The 20,651-nt window shown below is 43.2% G+C and overlaps 1 protein-coding gene across 4 annotated transcripts in view; it reads left to right on the forward strand.

Moving 5' to 3' along the window:
• The window catches only part of NHS (NHS actin remodeling regulator), a 379,159-nt gene that overhangs the window by 344,612 nt on the left and 13,896 nt on the right, over nt 1-20,651 (forward strand). For 2 of the 4 annotated variants that reach the window (XM_008272397.5, XM_051827614.3), the window contains exons 4-7: nt 8,143-8,205; nt 10,118-10,310; nt 12,945-13,076; nt 15,786-18,749. In XM_008272397.5, the coding sequence (XP_008270619.1) occupies nt 8,143-8,205; nt 10,118-10,310; nt 12,945-13,076; nt 15,786-18,749 (3,352 nt within the window). Of the gene's footprint in view, nt 1-8,142; nt 8,206-8,282; nt 8,996-10,117; nt 10,311-12,944; nt 13,077-15,785; nt 18,750-20,651 lie in introns of those variants that run through there. The other 2 variants (XM_051827616.3, XM_051827613.3) reach the window with 2 other exon arrangements.

The following is a 20,651-nucleotide window of genomic DNA, read 5'->3' on the forward strand; positions in this document are numbered from 1 at the left end:
TGGAATTCTTTGATTCTCTTTTAAATATTATTCTGGCTGTGGAACAGTCAATAAAATTCCTTGTCTGTACACATCATTACAGATATTCTCAGGATGACATTTGCTCACAGACCTGAGACGTTTTCACTATTCATACAGGGAGCCAATGGAATAGTCCTCATAATAAAAAGCAGTGAATTATTGATATGCACAACAACTTGGATGTATCACAAAGGCATTATGCTGAGTGAAAGAAGCCAGCCTCAAAAGGTTACGTACTGTATGATTTCACTCATATAATATTTTCAAAAAGACAAAACCATAGTGCTGGAGAACAAATTAGTGGCTGCCAGAGGGTCAGAGTCAGAGAAGGCTGTGACTATGAAAGGCTAGCATGGAGGAGCTTTTGGGATAAAAGAACAGCTCCGTAATCTGATTGTGGTAGTGGATATGCAAGTCTATACATGTGATAACATTCATAGAGCTGTAACTAAAATGCGCATGGCTTGTATTTGACAAGGTCTTATCTTTTTTACTTGTAAAAGATTTTTTCTGGGGCCGGCGCTGCGGCATAGTGGGTAAAGCTGCTGCCTGCAATGCCAGTATCCCACATGGACACCGGTTCATGTCCTGGCTGCTCCACTTCTGATCCAGCTCCCTGCTAATGGCCTGGGGAAGGCAGCGTAGGATGGCTCAAGTGTTTGGGTCCTTGCCACCCACATGGGAGACCCAGATGGGGCTCCTGGCTCCTGGATTTGACCCAGCCCAGCCCTGGCCATTGTGGCTTTCTGGGGGAGTAAACCAGCAGATAGAAGATCTGTCTCTCCCTCTGTAACTCCGACTTTCAAAGTAAATAGATAAATCTTTTTGAAAAAATTTGCCCTGGTGGGGTCAAATATGCCCGCGCTGAGCTTTTGCCTCACCGGGCCTGGCCCGAGTTTCAAGTGCAAAGGTTTAGTGAGGGTGGGATGGAACAAGCACATCTCTTCAGCTGCTGCACGCCTCTGGGCTAGTCTGTTGACTCACGCTGCTGGCTTCTCTGATTTGGGTGAGGGTACTGATGCTGTTTGTAGCAGTTCAAAGACTCTTTCTTCCCTGCACTTCAAAGCCCGGCCTGCCTTTTCCTCCCTCACTCATGTCTTTTATGTGGTGCTAGCAACCTTTGAGGTTGATGGAACGGAGTGGCCCTTGGCAGTGGCTCCAGTAGTTGGCAAAGCTGGCCGCAGAGGATGAATAAGATACTTCCTGGCATCAGCCTTACAGGCAGCATTGTCCAGTGGGTCCTGTTTTGTGTTCTTGACAATACAGAGCAAGTCTTGTGAATAAATGACTCAGCTGACCAGTCAGCAAGAAGCGTTTTCCATTCTGGGATCCCTTTAGCCCCCTCTTTTCCATTCATGTGGGGACTACTTTCCACACATGTCGAAAAATGTGGTTCTCTTAGTCTCTGCATGTTTAAAATGCTTCATTAGCAGGTTGTGATTAAACAGTGTTCCTGAACTTAAAAATACATAAGGTTCTTTTGCATTTCATTACTTGAAGAATTTTGGTTCCACTCTAGCTGAGATCAAAAGGAGAAAGATTGCATGCTGTCTTTCAGAAAGCCTCTCTTGGGGTGAAAACTGGACCACTGCCATTGCCATTCAAGCCGTGCTCCTGAAGGTCAGAACTCATACCTAAAATGTCTACCAGCAAGATGGGATGCCAAAGTGAATCAGCACACAGTCTTTTGTGTCTGCCTTCTTTTGCTCCACATACTTTTTTGACATTGATACTTCATATATCAATAGCATGTTCAGTCTTGCTGTGTAGTATTCCGGTATAGGAATACAGCATTCCACAATCTGTCTGTTCTGCTATTGGTAGATATTTGGGTTGTTTCAAGTTTTGAGTTGTTTTTTTTTCCTTTAAAGGACAAAACTGGTATAAATATTTTTGTGCGAGGCTTTTTGTAAACATGCTCATGTTTTCTTACCTCTGTGTACCTAAGCAGGAATTCAAAGGTAGATGTATGTTTCAGTGCACCACACACTGCAGTTCATGACAGTTGCTGTGCATCTTCACCAGCACTAGAAGCACTTCAAACAGTTTGTGGAAAGTGGAATGAAAAGATAAGTCTAACTTGCTGCAAAAAATATTTTAAATGCATGCATACAAGGGCTCTTCAGAAAGTTTGTGGGCAATGAATGTGTACTGTGAAAGAACCATGCATGGATTCCATTTTTTTTCTCCAAAAGAAACATATCTTTTAATTCCATTTTCCATAAACTTTTGAAGTAGCCTCTATTATTAATCTTTTTCAGCTTAGCCCCTCTGTATATAGTCATATATGATTTTGGCTTTCATTAGACTTCTCCCAATGAGTAATGATATTGAGCACCTTTGCTTATTTGTCTCTTGTGTATTGTTTTACTAAGTGCTTGTTAGGAGATTTGAGACACTGGTTGGTGACTATATCTGTCAGTGAAAGGAAGTAAAGTATGATTTGGGAAGATAAACTTATTGATGATAAGGGGATTTTTTCCTGAAGCCTCGCTATTCATGCTTTTGGTGTTTTAAATGGATGTACATATATAAGGTGCTTAAGAGAACTCAGTAAGCATCTGTCCCCAAATGTCCTCCCCCCCAGTCAACAGCCACTGTCCAGAATTGTGCCTCAGAGATTTGTCTCTTTGGGTTTTTCACAAGATGTTCTCAGTATCTTAATGAGGGTATTTTCAGGGCTGTTTTCTAGCCTTGAGGCTCTGTGGGAGTGTAGTGCGATGGGGATTGGGGATTTGAGATTGAAGACAGTATGGCAGGTGACAGTGCTACATTCAGGCCCTCTGAGGAAACCTGAAGATCCCTGACTACCTAGGAGAGAAACGGTGACAAAGGTCAAACTTGGAAAGGGAAGAGAAATGCATGATGGTGAAAACGCGGGATGTCCCCTAAACCTCTGCCTGCCTCCTCATTTTGTTTTCCCGTGGGTATTCACCTAGGTGAATGTTAAGAGCTGAGGAAAGGGGAAGGGGGAGTAGAGGATGCATTAGAAATTATGTTACTAAACATGTTAGGTAGATAAGAGCACAGTGCCAGCCGGCAGGAGACTCTGAAACCATGTCAAGGGAATCAAAGTGCTCTGTCATTGTACCAACAAGAGTAATACGTGACCATGGCAGTGCCAGACTTGTTTAGGCCTTTGAGAAAGATCAAAGCACTTCGTATTTATGTATAACACATCCACACACACGCTCCTGCACAGAAAACTAGGAGGCACTCAGAGTCCCCCATCTCACAGAGACTTGGCCTAAGGACAAACAAGCCCCAAGAGAGAATGACAATAAGAGCCCATATCCTCTCACTAGAAATTCAGTTGACTTGCAATGGACTTCTTTGCTCTAAGACTTTATTCCTATATTCAAATGTAGTACCACATCTAGTCCCAGTAAATATTTCTCATGTTTAAGACAGCATGATAGTAATAAATCAGCTCTGAAAGTTGACTGCTATAAATGCCATGTGGTATCAGTTAGATCACAAACCAAAGCCAATTTTTCAAAACATTTCCTGCTGGAATACCCACAACATTTTAACAGATGTCTCTTGGAAAGTTTTGAAGCAAAATAAGCCCCCATCAGCATATAAAATAAAACCCAAAAGAAAGTAAAATATGGTGTGGAGAGAATTTTTATTTTCCTCCTGGCAGTAAGAGAAAGATGGGGGGAAACCTTGAAATCTTCAGAGAAATGCTTGTTCCAAGCCAGAAAAGAAGAGAAATGCACAGTTCTCATATACACACCACAAAAAGATTGGAGTTTGAAAATTATTCTTTCATTTTTCACCAAAGAAATTTCTTTGACTGCTTTTTAGTATAATGTTTATTTCTTGTTCTAAACAACAGTTATAAATATTACTCTGGGTTTTTTGAAGGAACCCTTAGGAAGCTAAGGAAAGGATGTGAGGGTAGGATGGATGGATTTGGCAGGGACAGAAATAAAGCGAAGGCATCAAAGAAGCATCTTGTGTCAGGAACAAGATGGGCATGACTAACAGTAACTGATTCTATGAAAGGGTCCTCCAAACGTGCATAGAAATACATATTATTGGGCCGGCGCCACGGCTCACTAGGCTAATCCTCCACCTAGCGGCGCCGGCACACCGGGTTCTAGTCCCGGTCGGGGCGCCGGATTCTGTCCCGGTTGCCCCTTTTCCAGGCCAGCTCTCTGCTGTGGCCCGGGAGGGCAGTGGAGAATGGCCCAAGTGCTTGGGCCCTGCACCCCATGGGAGACCAGGAGAAGCACCTGGCTCCTGCCATCGGATCAGCGCGGTGCAACGGGTGCAACGGCCGCAGCGCGCCGGCCGCGGCAGCCATTGGAGGGTGAACCAACGGCAAAGGAAGACCTTTCTCTCTGTCTCTCTCTCTCACTGTCCACTCTCCCTGTCAAAAAAAAAATACATATTATGGAAAAACTAAGCATGGATTCCAGTTTTCTGCACCAAAATAAACAAATTTTTTGTTTATTTTTTTGAAACTTTTTGAAGTATCCTCATAAAATGCTGCAATTTCAAGTCTGAGTCCTCTCAAAATAATTATAGAACAGCTGAGATGGGAGCCTGGAAAGGGAAAGAATTGCATTTTTCTTCAACTTTTTTTTTTATGGGAAATCTCAAAAGTATGAAAAGTTGAAAGATTGGACAGTGAACATATATATACCCACAAAGGAAAAATATTCTTACTCTAAATATGTTGATTTTTCCCCCACTGTGACTGATTTTGACCATCGTCAAAGAAATGCTCTTGAATGAATGAGTGGTCTCCTAGCTACACAGACACACACACACACACACACACACACACATACACACATTCTGGGGAAACCAAGGTTGTTCACTACCACTCCTATACTGAGTGATAATTCCAAAGTCAGGTGTCCCTCGGGGCCTACTTCTCTTATCTGTTGTTTCAGATGCTCCTTGCTCATGCTGTCTTATCTCCTCCTGTGCTTTGTTGTCTTTCACTTTGTACTGGATGTTGTACTAAAAAAATTACATGTGAACGCAAATGATTTGATGCTATTTCTCTAGGAGAGGATTTTTGTTTGCTTATGCCAGGCACATGGGGATGCTAGCAATACAACAAATATTTATTGAGCAATATTTACACAGTAGAAATATATTTGTGAACAAGACATGGTTAGCATTTCTCTGAATAAGCGGTAGAATTTATTTAAATAGAGCCATTAAAGAATAATTTCATTGATACGAGTTTGCTCAGCATGCAGCTTTTCCGAACCTTATCCATCAGCACCCATTAAGGAGCAGCGTGCCGGGCAAAATGTAGAGAGACCCTAAATGATCTCAGAAAGAAACTGCTTGCATCTCGTATCAGAGTTTGATTCCTGGCTCTGGCTCCCGATTCTAGGTTTCTGTTGATGCAGACCCTGGAAAGTAGCAGGTGATGGCTCAAGTAATTAAGTCCCCACCACCCGTTAGGGAGACTAGGTTTGAGTTACTGGCCATGGTGTCAGCCCCTGCTGTTGGGGACATTTGGGGAGTGAACCAGCAGATAGGAGCTCTCTCTCCTCTCTTCTCCCTTTACTCTCCTTCCCTCTCAAATAAGCAAGTAAAAAATAATATAATCAGAATAATTTCACTTTGACCAAATACCCAGGAAGGAGGGCATATAAGCCACTTATACTAAGGCAGTTACTAATTCATGGCAATGAATAAAACCATAGCCTGTTTTAATATTTTAAACATAAATACTCTAAATATGCAGACCATCAGGAGGAATTTGAGTGCTCTTGTCTCTATGGAGGAACCAAAGAACATAATCCTTTGGCACCCAAGTTCAAAGTGATGCTACTATCAAAATAGGAGAGAGGCAGATTAGCTGAAGAGGAATCTGCTGTAAAGCATAACACATGGAGACCTTGACTTAATCAAAATGACCCAAACTGAGTGGTCTGTGTTCTCTAAACTTAGCCATGACGTCTTTCGTCATTGCCAGGTGTTTCCTCTTGATCGTTTAATGGAGTGGGTGGGTTTCTCAGATGAAAAATAAAATCTATTCACCTTCACTCCTGGCAAAAATATTTAACAGGAGAACTGATTTAGGAGATTTATGATGAACAACCAATATTTATAGTATTACTATCATTCATATGTTTTCTGACCTGCCATTTCTGCTGTGTAACTGTTTGAAAATCCTTTCATGAACTACTAAAGCCCATGGCTTCTTTGAAGTGGGTTCCTTTCCCGTATAGGCTTTGCTTTCAGCTCCCCTTTGCCTAGTTCCAGGAGTTTCCTCTGGAGTTTAGACTCCCCAGAGTCTTCCTGGAGACCTGCACACCGTGATCTGTGACTAATTCTTACCAGCGAACCAGGCTAGTGCCTGAATTCCAGCCATATATACCCCATCTGTCAACATGGTCATTTCAGTGAGGGAGCCATAGAACTTGCAATGTCAGGGTCCTAAATAAGATCTAGAGTTAACTGGACCTGAGCAGATGATGACATTTGCTCTGCTTAAGAACTAATAAGCAACCTTGTCTGTGAAAGCTTAGAAAGCTAAATAGGGGTTCTAAGTGTTATAGTACAGTTGCTTAAGCCTTTGCTGGGGATACGCGCATTCCAAGTCAGAGTGGTTGATTCAAGTCCTGGCTACTCCACTCCTATTCGTTTCCTGCTAATCCACACCCTGGAAGACAGCAGGTGATGGCTCGAGCTGGGTCCCTATCTCCCTGGTGGGACACTGGGATAGAGTTAGGCCAGTCCTGGGCATTTGGGGAGTAAACTAGCAGATGGAAGATGGTTCTCTTTTTCTCTCTGTTTTTAAAATAAATAAAAATAAAAAGAGACTAGGATTAGATCTTGAATATCCACCCCCCACAACCACATGTCTGCCATAGGCCCTGCATCCATCCAGAGACCTTCTGATGGAATTAAGGGTTCCTCGAGGCTTCCTCTGTTTGTGCCTATTTGTACTAGGATGGTCAGTTCCTTGGGTTCTGCAGTATCTGCTTCCTTCTGAGATCATGAGCATGCCTCTTTATTTGGGTTTCTCATCACTGTTAAAACACAGAGAGCCGGTATCATTCAGGTGCACAAATATCTTGATGGGCTCTTTTGACAGGGAAAGCAGTTTGCTGGCACCGTGGAAGACTGAAAGGAAAATTAAATGTGGCTCTAGGAATTCACACTCTCATAGATGAAAAACTACATCCAGGGATAATTCATGTTCATTAAACCCATGCTATGGGATGTATGTAATAGGGACCTAACTGACTCTAACACTGAGATAGTTTAGAGTTTAAAAGAATTTTAATTCCCTTCTTGGTAGATCCTGAAAAGGGGAACAGGTTACCAGATTATTCTCCAAACAGAGCTGGCTATATAATTTGAGGGCCAAATGGAAAATGAAAATAAATACAGGGCCCATTACTCAAGAATGAAGAATTTCAAGACAGTGACAGCACAGCGCACTAAACCAAGGGTGGGAGCCTTCTGGGTATAGAGTCTTGTGGGACCGAAAAGGGCACACACTCGTGAAACTGGTTCTGTCTGCAAATGTAGTCTATAAACAAAGCAAATGTTGAGTAATCTAGAGTATTGCAATTCACTCTAAGGGGGAAAAAATTCAATTTTTCCCAAATTGACAGATGGGGTTGGGAATCTAAAACATGGGAAGCATTTTCACAGATATTTCATAGCCATAAAGTAAGGTTCTAACAACAACAACAACAACAATACTGTATTGAAGTCATAGTTGACATTAACATATAGAGCTTATTAAATGCCAGGATTCTTCTATGTATATTACATGTTTGTACTCATTTAATCCTCAAAGCAGTCCTGGAGGGTAGATGTCTATCTTACTACAGATGAGGAAACTGACTTTAGAAAACTTGGGAAGTTGCACCTGGCCACACTAAAGAAAGCACTGGAGCCAAGTAATAAAGACTCATTTAAGAGTGAGAGGAGGAGGGAGGACAAAAAGGGAGGAAGGAAGGAAGGAAGGAAGGAAGGAAGGAAGGAAGGAAGGAAGGAAGGAAGAAAGGGGAGAGGAAGGAGTTATCCTAGTATATTCACTCAATAATAACAGGTTTGAGCTAACCAGGTATACTGTGTATTGTGTGCACATTTTTAATTTCTTTCTTTTTTTGCATTTCATGTTCATAGTTTAACAGCACCCGCTCGCCCTCCCCCACTGAGTGTTGCCACATGGCCCCATGGAGTAGAAAGGTATTGGTTCTGAGAACATTCTTTCACGGCCCTCTCCTGCTCTCTCCAGACACTCTCCCTTCCTTCTCTCTTTTAACTTTATTGCAAACTCTCTTGTTTTCTTAACTAACACTTTTTCTTTGAAATCCATGCAAAAGGTGGTATTTTCCTAACTTGAACTATATAATAGAGCATTTAGACAGCCATGCCATTGGCTCTTGTTCTCTGTTTTCTTTGCAACTTGGGTGTCACCTAACACTGCTCCTGTACTTTGTTGTTCCCAGGAAAGAAATGCCAACTTGCCCTCTATTTCTCACAGCAATAAAGGTTCAGATTCTCCAATCAAAAAGAGAACAGGACAAAAGGGTTCTCTGGCAGCCAGTTGTCCCAGTCCCAATTGGATCAAAATGCTTTAGGCTGCTGGTCAGAGCCTGTAGTCTGGTCACTCTCCTTCCCTTGTTTCTCAGCCCATTGTTATTCCAGGAAGGAATCCCTATGCAATGAGGCCTCTGCTGCTGGGAGTTTGGCTCACCACAGTGCTCAGGCTTCTCTTCTCTCTCTCTCTCTCTCTCTCTCTCTCTCTGCATGCACCAAACTTTTTTTTCCTTTTTGGAAGTTACCTAGGAAACAAAGTCTTTTGTGCTGGAACTTTATTTGAGCTATTGGCTTCGCTGGGAACCTGCACGAAAGCTGAAGAGAGAAAGAAGGTTGCGATATTTTACTAAGACACTCATGGAGAGCACATCTCTCCCAAGGGGGGGATCATAGACCATGGGGGGTGTTGGGGGGCTTTCCAGAAACTTCTGCAAAGGTAAGTGAATGCAGGGGGTTCATTTAAAGAAGTGCTCTTGGAATATTCTCTTTAAGGCGACTTGTGCACAGTTCCTGTGGCAATCTGTGAAATCCTCTGAGTTACAGGACACAATGCTTCCTAGTGTGAGCTAGAGAAAAAAATTTTTTTAAATGATTCTGAACTTAAGACAGATCTTAAAACTGTACTGGAATAAGAAGGAAAACTATTTATTCCATACAGATATACACATTCCTCTAAACTGCATATGGAAATAAAACTAGGCTCACTGGTGGAAACTGGGTCTTTGTAATGAGCTGGTTTAGAAACCCAAGCCTGAAATCAAACATGGGATAGAGCCTTCTTACTTCTCTGGGCTGGGATCCCGATCCTAAAATAAGACTTAGACAATCTTAATATTTATCAAAGGTTTGGAGGGACTGTTTTCAAGTGTTTCACAGAAATCAAAGCCTGGAACTACACAGCTGGAAGAACGTTTCATACGGCAAAGCTGAATGAAAACAAACTAGGACTTCCAGATTTGAAAAGGAAACCGATGTGAATCTGGCCCCCTAGTAACGGCGTTTGTATTTTTCCCTGTAGTGGTGGGAGCAGTTCCTCACTTTTGCTTTTCCGTGTGCGTACAGTGGTGATGACTTTGTAAAATGTCATGCCTGAAACTCCTGCTTGCGTGGATTAGGTAGCCGAGTCCTTCAGGTGATGTGTTCTGGAATGTCTGCTGACGCCAGGCCTCGAACTCAGCGCATTTCCTTTGATCTAGTCAGCCAGAGTTCTTGGGATTTTTCCATAGCGATTTATGGCAAGATAGGTGGCAACTGGGCCTACCTTTCACTGGATTCTAGACACACAACGTACAGTTTGGTGATTTCTGGCTGCCTCGTCTCTCTTCTTACTTCCATTTATACTGAAAAGCATGTTTAGCCCATTTTTTTTCTTTTGTGTCGCTTCACTATGGAAATCATACTGTCAACTAGTTGTGTTTACTAACTAGTCCTCAGAATTCTTCCTTTGTGCTAAAAGCTTCTTTCTGACCTTACTTTTCTCCTCTAAACTATGCAAGTCCCTGTGTGTGTGCTTATGGATGAACTGGGATGGCTGAATCTGAATGTACTTCATTTGCAGTCCCATCCCCCAGAGGACGAAGATACAGATGTCATGTTAGGGCAGCGGCCGAAAAACCCAATACACAATATTCCCTCTACACTGGACAAGCAGACAAACTGGAGCAAAGCGCTACCTCTCCCAACGCCGGAGGAGAAGATGAAACAAGATGCCCAAGTGATTTCTTCCTGCATTATTCCCATCAATGTCACTGGTATCGTTCTGGTTCTTTCTTTGGGGGCACGTGGGTCAGAATACACTGTGTAGGAAATACGGGCAAAAGCTGCACTGCTGGGCCTACCAGTTAAGACTGCCATTCTGTATCAAATAATACCTTTTGCATCAAATTATAACCCAGAAGCTGTTCACTACGCTATTGTCAGGTTTTGAACATTAATTTGCATATGTTCTGCTGGGTTGCTTGTTATTTAAATGATGGACAGTTTCTTTTTGAAATAAAAGATTTCCCAATAGTTCTTTGGCCATAGCAGGCTGAAATAAAGGAGAGACTGGCCGCAGTGAATCATATGATAATGGTGCGTGGCACTGCCAGAAAGAAAACGGAAAACCCCAGGTTTTCAGAGCTGCAAGTAGTGGTCCTATGGACAAACTAGAAAATCTGTTTTCATATTTCCTTGGAGGAAGATAGGCTTAAAAAATTTAAAAAAAAAACACTGTTTGGACTTCTGTAATGATATTAAGGATTTTTTACCTAAAAATGTATGGGTATACGAATGAAGCCTGAATTCTGTTTTTAAACTAGCAAGCCTGTCTTTCATTCATTCTCTGCTTTCTTCCTCTTGTGTACTGAGAGTTTGAATGTTAGTCCAGGTACAAGGCAAGCCTTGCAGGACTTTTCTTCCAAATTTAGGAAATGCCAGACTTGGATCTGGTCATCTTAGTTGTAAGTAAAGTAATACTGTAAAATATTCTAACTTTCACATATACCAATTAAATAATCTATCCATTGAGTTTTCTTTAAATATCTCTAATTATATTTCAACTTATGTGTATATTGAAAATGTCAAAACAGGTGGGTTATAGCTAACTTCCATCTTGGTATCATGTGACTAAAGATTGACTGTCACTCGAGACACATCTTGGACACTGTTACTATTAACCACATTCAGATTTCTGTCACTTAAAGTGGGAAGGAAATGGGTTGGCTATCTGGGACAGATGTTACATCCTTCCTGACAAAAAGGCATACTAGCTAGTTGACTGGCCGGTTGTGAACTGGGAGTTAATTTCCCTAATGACCTATTCAACTTGTATGACAGATTGTTCTAAAGATGTACACTCATCTGATCTCCATAATCTAAATGGAATATAGTAAGAGAGTTCAGCTGCCCAAATGCATCACTTTGGCACCCTCTTAAACTAATTTTCCATTCTGGGAACATCTGATTATTAACAACACCTGCTTGCTGTGTGTAAAATCTTGTCTTCAAATTTAGTACTATGATTATGGGCCATCATCCTGTGATGAAGGAAAAGGGAAGATTTTTCCCTCTTCTGTTTTATTTCAGGAACTGTCAGACTAAAGCCTAGATTAGATATTGATTTCAAGAGCCTTAATGAGAACATTGTTAATGATGTCCATATAACACACAGTGTCTGTGTCGGTATACCATGTGTTCTATAATTACTAAGATTAGAATGAAGACTGGTAATTTTTTCGTTAAAACTAAGAACACTCCATTAGTATGAATCCTCCGATAATACTGTAATTAATCATCATGTGATGCATATTTTTCAAAGAGAATTCTAGAAACTGTGGGCACTGTGATGCTAAGCAGAACTCAACTGCTTCATTATAGAGCTGCACCAAGATTTAACATGCTGTCCCACCCCATGCTTACCAATCAGGATAAATGATGAGGTGACCAAATTCCAAAGCACAGCGTTATGCCTTTCTGGGGCCAAGCTCACTCTGAAAAATCCGTGGTGCATGCCTGTGCCAGCCAAGAGATTGGGTTCCTCACCTCCTCCCTCATCGTGCTAGTTTTGATCAGACTGCATGGAGTGTCCATCATGCACCCATGGAGAGAGAAACTAACCAGCACCAGGGTTTGCCCCCTGTGTGTACAAAAATGAACAAACAATGCTATAAAGGCTGGGAATTCCAGCTTTACCACTGGCATGGAAGGTGGGTCCATTTCAGTGCAGCCCTGGGGACTGACCTGTGTGTTTATTTTATATGGCTAAGCCACCTGGTGGAAAACCAGAAGCATTCAATGCAGTCAGTGTAAGGAAGTAGAATTATGTAATGACTGAGAAAAGCAAATCCCTAGGCTGGTGAGTTTCCTCACAGCAAGTGAGGGCGGGCAGGGTGTGTGCACGTGCATGTGCCTGGCGGGGAAGGTGTGGACACAGGAGGTAGAAGGGGAAAAACTCACAAAGACATGCTTAGTGAAGTAATGGGTCAGGACGCATTAGCTGAACTAATTCAGGCTCACACCTGGGCTTCTCATGGACTACGCAAGGGAGTCAGCCTCGGAGAGCCCAGAAATGGAACAGTAATAGTAGGAACCAAGGGCTCCATATCCTTAAGGAGCCATTTCTGTGTGAGCGTGACTGTGTTTGGTGCCTTCTGCTCTTCTCTTTCTTTGGTTTTTCCTCCTTTGCTTGGTACTTTCAGCAGCGTGCGCTGTTGCGGGGAGCTGCGTTTAGACGGAAAACTTACGTCCTGCAGCTTAATTTAAAGAGCTAAGGGGCCCCTTATATTTGTTCAGAGTCTTGATCCAAATTCTTCCCTTACTTCCAATCAATAAATATCACTGTGGTCCAAGCAAAGGGAGTTGTATTTGCCATTTCTAAAGGCTAATGAGAGCTCTTCGGGTTGCAGGAGTTGGCTTTGACAGAGAAGCTAGTATACGCTGCTCTCTTGTTCATTCACAATCCGTACTCCAGCGGAGACGAAAATTGAGGAGGAGGAAAACCATCTCGGGTATCCCCAGAAGAGTCCAACAAGAAATAGGTATGGTATAAAAATGTGCCTGTTAACATTCTGTCTAGTGCAGAGTCTAAGGAGATGAAGTGGTAGCCAGCCTTCAGTTGGCTTCCTGAGAAATATGAAGTGTTGGAATATGTACAGGTCTTGAAATGGTGTGTATTTCTTTTGTGCTCAGCAAGCCAGGTGGTATCACGTTTTAACTCTCTATTATTGACTCTAAAGGTTCAACCTTATAGATTTAGACATATACATTCAGGTCTTATAGGCAAGATGTAATCTTTGGCTAACTTTAAAAAGTTGTATTAAAGTGAAAAGTCTGAATAAAGAATAACAACGTTCAATGAGAGGGTCTTTTTGGTTGGAAAACTGTAACTTCATTTGAAGAGACACATTTTTATGATAGCAGTTATTTTAAAAAGTAGATTCCTAGTATGCCTGGTTAAATATTGAAAATTGCTTATCTGGTATGTTTCATGACATTTTTTCTCTTCAGTGTATTTAGAATATCTCTGCCTATTGTTTTTTTTTTTTTTTTGCCTTATTCTCTTTCTCTCTCTCTCTCTTTTTAAAATATTTATTTATTTATTTTAAAGGCAGAGTTACAGAGAGGTAGAGGCAGAGAAAGAGAGATCTTCCATCTGCTAGTTCACTCCCAAAATGGCCGCAATGGCTGGAGCTGGGCCAATCTGAAGCCAGGAGCCAGGAGCTTCCTACAGGTCTCTCACATGGGTGCAGGAACCCAAGCACTTGGGCCATCTTCCGCTGCTTTCCCAGGCCACAGCAGAGAGCTGGTTCAGAAGTAGAACAGCTGGCTCTTGAACTAGTGCCCCTATGGGATGCCAGCACTGCAGGTTCTACCTGCTACACCACAGCACCGGGCCCTCTCTTTGTCTTTTTATGTTTTATTTTATTTTTAATTTTATGATTAAAATTAAACAACTTTATGATTTTTTATTTTAAATTATTTTACAAATGAGATGGAAATAGTTCTAGACCCTAATTTATCAATACTGACTAAAACAATCTGAACAGTTTGCTATCTGCTAATAAAACTGAATTCTTAATTTAAAACATTCTACAAAGAAAAATCCAGGAATACATGGTCAAATGGCAGTTTTTGAGATATTCAGGGTAAACAAACAAGCAAACAAAAAAGCCATCCTCTACAAATTCTTCCAGAAAATAGGGAAAAAGGGTTTATTTCCTGAGTCATTTTATGAGGTCAAGATAAGCTTCAAACCAACATCTACAAAATTTATTACAAGAAAGGCAAGTACTGGCCAATAGCTGTCACAAAAAGTAGATCCATGAATTCTAAACAAAATAGCAAATAAGATCTGGTGACATCTAAAGCAAATAATAAGTGTGGTTTTCTACGTTGCAAACTTTTTCTGTTCGAAATCAACATAAGTGGGCATATTAACAAGGGTATGAGAAAAATACATTCTTCATCATATTGAGAAATAACTTTCTATTTCGAAACAATAGTTGAATATTTGATAAAATAATAACTGTACCTTTTTATATTCTCTATATATTCCATGTAAGAGAGAAAACATGTGGTATCTGTTTTTCTGTGTGTATGTACACAAAGGATCTTCAAAATGTTTAGAGAAAATGTGTACTATGGAAAAACTATGCATGCACTTCAAAAACATTTGCAGCAAAATAAACTTATGTGGGTGTTTATTTCACTTAGCACAGCGATCTCCAGCTCAACCATTTTGTTTCCAATGTCAGGATTTCAGTCCTTTTTCTGGCTGAGTAATATTCCGTTGTGTATATACACCACAGTTTCTTTATCCAGTCAGCAGTTTATCCAGACATCTAGGTTGATTCTATATCTTTGCTTGCTTATGGGTTTTTTAAAAAGTATTATTATGGTAGAAATTCTTGATTTTTTATTTTCAAGATTTTAGTTATTTATTTGAGAGGTAGAGCCACACGCAGAGAGAGGGAGAGACAGAAAAGTGCTAGTTCACTCCCCAAATGGCCACAATGGGTGGAGCTGGGCTTGATCTGAAGCTAGGAGCCAAGAGCCTCCTCCAGGTCTCCCAAGCACCTGGGCCATCTTCCAGTGCTGACCCAGGCCATAGCAAAGAGCCGCATTGGAATAGGAGTAGCCAGAACATGAACCTGCACCCATATGGGATGTCAGTGCTGCAGGCAGAGGCTCAGCCCACTACGCCACAGTGCCAGCCCCTGGTAGCCTCTCCTATAAATGAGATTTTTATGTCTTATAATGAAGTCAATAATGATTTTTATTTCATTATGCTTATATTACTACATAAAAATGAAGAGTAGTATCAAAGAAGATAAAATGTACTGTGGTTTTAAAACTAAAGAGTACTTATTAGGGTAAACTAATGTGGTAGCAAAGAGAGACATAATTCACAAAAGCTATAAAAGCATAGCTTCTCTAAGCATATGCCAGATTTCAAACAGTTCATGGAAGGTAGAATTAAAAGACAAGTTTATTTTGGTACAAAATTTTTGAAGTCCATGCATAGTGTTTCCACCAACTTTTTGAAGACCCCTTGTCTACATGCACACATCCGTATACGGCAGTAGAGACACATAAATATTTATATAGCGAGCAATTCTCTAATGCACGTTTAACTTTGGTCTCATTTTATATATTGATTTTCTTCGTGGGAGCCAAAGCTCTAGCATGCCAGAATGTGTTAGTGTGCGGCTGCTGCTGAACTGTGTCGCGCTTTCCGTGCCCTCTAGATTCTGATGAGTCGCCGGTGGCCAGGGAGAGGAACGTGATTGTACACACGAACCCCGACCCCGCCAATGCTGTCAACAGGAGGTCCGGAACCAGGGACTCTGAGTGCCAGACCGACGATATTCTGATCGCTGCCCCATCCAGAAGGAGAATCAGGGCTCAAAGGGGCCAAAGCATCGCAGCTTCCCTTTCGCATTCCGCTGGCAACATCTCTGCCCTGGCGGACAAAGGCGACACCATGTTTACTCCGGCAACAAGCAGCCGCACCAGATCCCGGAGCCTTCCCCGGGAGGGCAACAGAGGCGAGGATGCTGAGCCCAAAGTTGGTGCTAACCCCTCAGCATATGAGGAGGGCGAGCCCTTCGTGGGTGACCATGAAAGAACCCCCAATGATTGCAGCGAGGCTCCCGGCAGCCCAAGTGCACAGGAACACCAGCCGTCGGATTTGGGCTTGGCCTGCTCTCCACATCTGCACAGCCCCCAGCACAAGTTAGGCGAGAGAGGGAGGTCACGCCTGTCCCGCATGGCTGCTGACTCTGGCAGTTGTGACATCTCCTCCAACTCAGACACCTTGGGGAGCCCCATCCACTGCATGTCCACGGCCGGCGTCCTCCTCAGCAGCCACATGGACCCGAAGGACGATCACCAGTCATCCAGTGGCAACTGGAGTGGGAGCAGCTCCACGTGCCCCTCCCAGACCTCAGAGACAATCCCTCCTGCAGCTTCTCCCCCGCTCACTGGCTCCTCACACTGTGACTCGGAGTTGTCCCTCAACACGGCCCCTCATGCTAGTGATGACACCAGCGTGTTTGTGACCGAGCAGTTCAGTGATCCCCTGGATCAAGTGAGAGGCCACCGGGCCAACTCCTTCACGTCCACTGTGGCAGATCTGCTGGATGACCCCAACCACAGCAACGCGAGTGACAGCGAATGGAATTACCTGCACCACCATCACGACGCCTCGTGCCGCCGGGATGTTAGTCCCGAGCGTCCCAAAGCGGACAGCCTGGGCTGCCCGAGCCTCACAAGCATGGCCACGTATGACAGCTTCCTGGAGAAGTCTCCATCTGACAAAGCAGACACGAGCTCTCACTTTTCAGTAGACACAGAAGGATACTATACCTCCATGCACTTTGACTGTGGTCTCAAGGGTGACAAGAGCTACGTCTGTCACTACGCAGCCCTAGGCCCAGAGAACGGCCAGGGTGCTGGGGTTCCTCCTGGCCTTCCAGACTGTGCCTGGCAGGACTACTTAGACCGCAGGAGGCAGGGGAGACCAAGCATCTCTTTCAGGAAACCAAAGGCAAAGCCAACCCCACCGAAACGGAGCTCATCGCTGAGGAAGTCTGACGGAAATGCAGACATTTCTGAGAAGAAAGAACCAAAGATAAGCAGTTCCAGGGAAATGAAGCTGCCTCTAGATTTCTCCAACACGCCTTCTCGCATGGAAAATGCCAGCCTCCCCACCAAGCAGGAACCTTCTTGGATGACCCCAAGTGAACATGGTGTTAAGGAAGCTCAGTTAGACACTTCAGAGATGCCAGCATTCAAAGATGAAGGTGCTGAATCAACTCACTATGCAGACCTCTGGCTTCTCAATGACTTAAAAACAAATGATCCTTATAGGTCTTTATCCAACTCGAGCACTGCTACGGGTACCACAGTTGTTGAATGCATCAAATCCCCAGAGAGCTCTGAATCCCAAACATCCCAGTCAGAATCAAGAGCCACAACCCCGTCTCTTCCTTCTGTTGACAACGAGTTTAAACTCGCTTCCCCAGAAAAGCTGGCTGGCTTGGCATCTCCATCAAGCGGCTACTCAAGCCAGTCTGAAACACCCACATCTTCTTTCCCTACAGCTTTCTTTTCAGGCCCATTGTCTCCTGGTGGGAGCAAAAGGAAACCTAAAGTCCCAGAAAGGAAATCCTCACTGCAGCAACCCTCATTAAAAGATGGAGCCCTGTCACTGAGTAAAGACCTTGAACTTCCAATTATACCTCCTACTCATCTTGACCTAAGTGCTCTTCATAATGTGTTGAACAAACCATTCCACCACCGTCATCCATTGCATGTTTTCACTCATAATAAGCAGAATGCAATAGGAGAGACACTGAGGTCCAATCCTCCCCCATCCCTTGCAATTACACCAACGGTCCTGAAATCTGTGAACCTTAGGTCCATCCATAAGCCTGAAGACATTAAGCAAAAAGAAGGCCACAATGCGGATCTCCCCTACTTGGAGGAGAATACTCTCACAATGGCTGCCTTGTCTCCCGGTCAGATTAGGCCACATATGGCGAAGAAATCAATAGCACGACAGTATTCCACTGAAGACGCCATCCTGTCCTTTTTAGACTCCTCTGCAATTGAAGTGGGACCAGATAAACTACATTTAGAGAAAACCCCTACTTTTGATGTGAAGAATCATTGTGATGCGGAAACTGTAACCTCAGCTGGTAGCAATCTTCTAGATTCAAATGTCATGAAAGAACCGGCGCAGGTGGAGGGAGAGCCTACTCCAGAGAACACACCGACTCAAAACAGTGGCTTTTCCACAGAAGGATTCCAGAGGCTCTCTGCCGCCTGCCCGACTGATTTGGATGGCAAACTGCTACGCTATGGAGCTAGTCCAGATGGAAGCCTAGAACAGGTACAGAAGGCACCCCCTCCCAGTCAGGAGGAAGCTGCACCACCCGAATCCATGGAAGGAGTCACATCTCAGGCAAACTCACCAACTACAGCAACAGACAGAAGCACTCAACCTAAGCATCAACTTGTTATGAGCCGCCACCACGACAAAGTGCCTGGGAATATCCGCTATGAATCAGAGATCTCAACTGTAAATTCATTCCCTGAAAAATGTTCCGAGCAGGAAAATACTGCTTCAGGTATTTCCGCCAAAAGTGCCTCTGATAACGGCAGAGCAGAGGAGACCCAAGGAAGCGTAGACGAGGCTTCACTGAAAGGTCAGTTGATGTCTGTGTCACAGGCAAAGGCGCCTCGTGGCATTTCAGAAAGTTCTTTTATCTCCAGAAGCCTTTCATTTAAGGAATACAGACTTCATACTCTTCACAAATACAACTTTAAGAATATAGATTCTTCCCACCATCCCACCCTCCCAGCCAAACTCCTACCCCTCTTCCTCCTCCCTCTCCTATTCCCATTCTTATTTTTTACTAAGATCTATTTTCAATTCACTTTATAAACATATGATTTACTCTAGATTAAGTAAACTTATATTCATACAGTAAACTGTGTGAATAAAAAAAGCCTTTTCCTCACTAGTTGAGACAAAGGCTGCTCAGTCATTGCATCTTGAAGTGTTAATTTTACTGCTATAGACTGCCTTTTATGTACTTTATTAGTTATCGCAGATCAGAGAGAACATATGGTATTTGTCCTTTGGGGACTGGCTTGTTTCACTAAGTATGATGTCCAGTTTCATCCATCTTGTTGCAAACAACAGGATTTCAATTTTTTTTTAATTTATTTATTTATTTGAAAGGCAGAGATACAGAGAGGGGAGGCAGAGAGCGAGCAAGTGAGAGAGAAAGGTCTTCTGTCTGCTGTTTCACTCACGAAATGGCCACAACCACCAGAACTGGGCCAATCTGAAACCAGGAGTCAGGAGCATAAGCACTTGGGCCATCTTCTGCTGCTTTTCCAGGCCATAGCAGAGAGCTGGATTGGAAGTTTAGCAGCCAGGACTCAAACAAGTGCCCATATGGGATGCCAGCGCGGCAGGCAGTGGCTTTACCACTGTACCAGCCCTTGGATTTTTTTTTTACCACTGTGTAGTATTCTATGCTATACATATCCCATAATTTCTTTATCCAGTCTTCAGTTGATGGACATCTGGGTTGATTTCATATCTTAGCTCTTGAGAATTGAGCTGCAGTGAACAAGGGGGTACAGATAACTATTTCATATGCTGATTTCATTTCCCTTGGGTAAATTCCAGTGGGGTGGCTGGGTCATATGGTAGATCTGTATTCAGATTTCTGAAGGATCTCCATACTGTCTTCCACAGTGGCTGTACCATTTTACATTCCCACCAATAGTGGATTGGGGTACTTTTTTCCCCACATCCTCCTGAGCATTTGTTGTTTATAGATTTCTGTATGAAAGACATTCTAATGGGGTGAGGTGAAACTTCACTATGGTTTTTTGTTTTTTGACAGGCAGAGTGGACAGTGAGAGAGAGAGACAGAGAGAAAGGTCTTCCTTTGCCGTTGGTTCACCCTCCAATGGCCGCCGCGGCCGGTGCGCTGCAGCCGGTGCACCGCACTGATCTGATGGCAGGAGCCAGGTACTTATCCTGGTCTCCCATGGGGTGCAGGGCCCAAGCACTTGGGCCATCCTCCACTGCACTCCCTGCCCACAGCAGAGAGTTGGCCTGGAAATGGGGCAACCGGGACAGAATCTGGCACCCCGACCGGGACTAGAACCCGGTGTGCCGGCACCGCAAGGCGGAGGATTAGCCTAGTGAGCCACGGTGCCGGCCTTCACTATGGTTTTGATTTGCATTTCCCTGATGACTAGTGATCTTGAGCATTTTTTCATGTGTCTGTTGGCCATTTGGATTTCCTCTCTTGAAAAATGCCCATTTCATTCCTTTGCCCATTTCTTAACTGGATTGTTTGTTTTATTGTGGTTGAGTTTCTTGATCTCTTTATATATTCCGGTTATTAATCCTTTATCAATTGCATAGTTTACAAATAATTTCTCCCATTCTGTCAGTTGCCACTTCACTTTGCTGAGTGATTCTTTTGCAGTGCAGAAGTTTCTCAATTTGATGTTATCCCATTTATCAATTTTGGCTTTGATTGCCTGTGCCTCCGGAGTCTTTTCCAAGAAGTCTTTGCCTA

Source organism: Oryctolagus cuniculus, chromosome X (genome assembly GCF_051225735.1).
Source record: "Oryctolagus cuniculus isolate XC-2025 breed Fujian yellow rabbit chromosome X, ASM5122573v1, whole genome shotgun sequence".
Lineage (NCBI taxonomy): Eukaryota > Metazoa > Chordata > Mammalia > Lagomorpha > Leporidae > Oryctolagus > Oryctolagus cuniculus.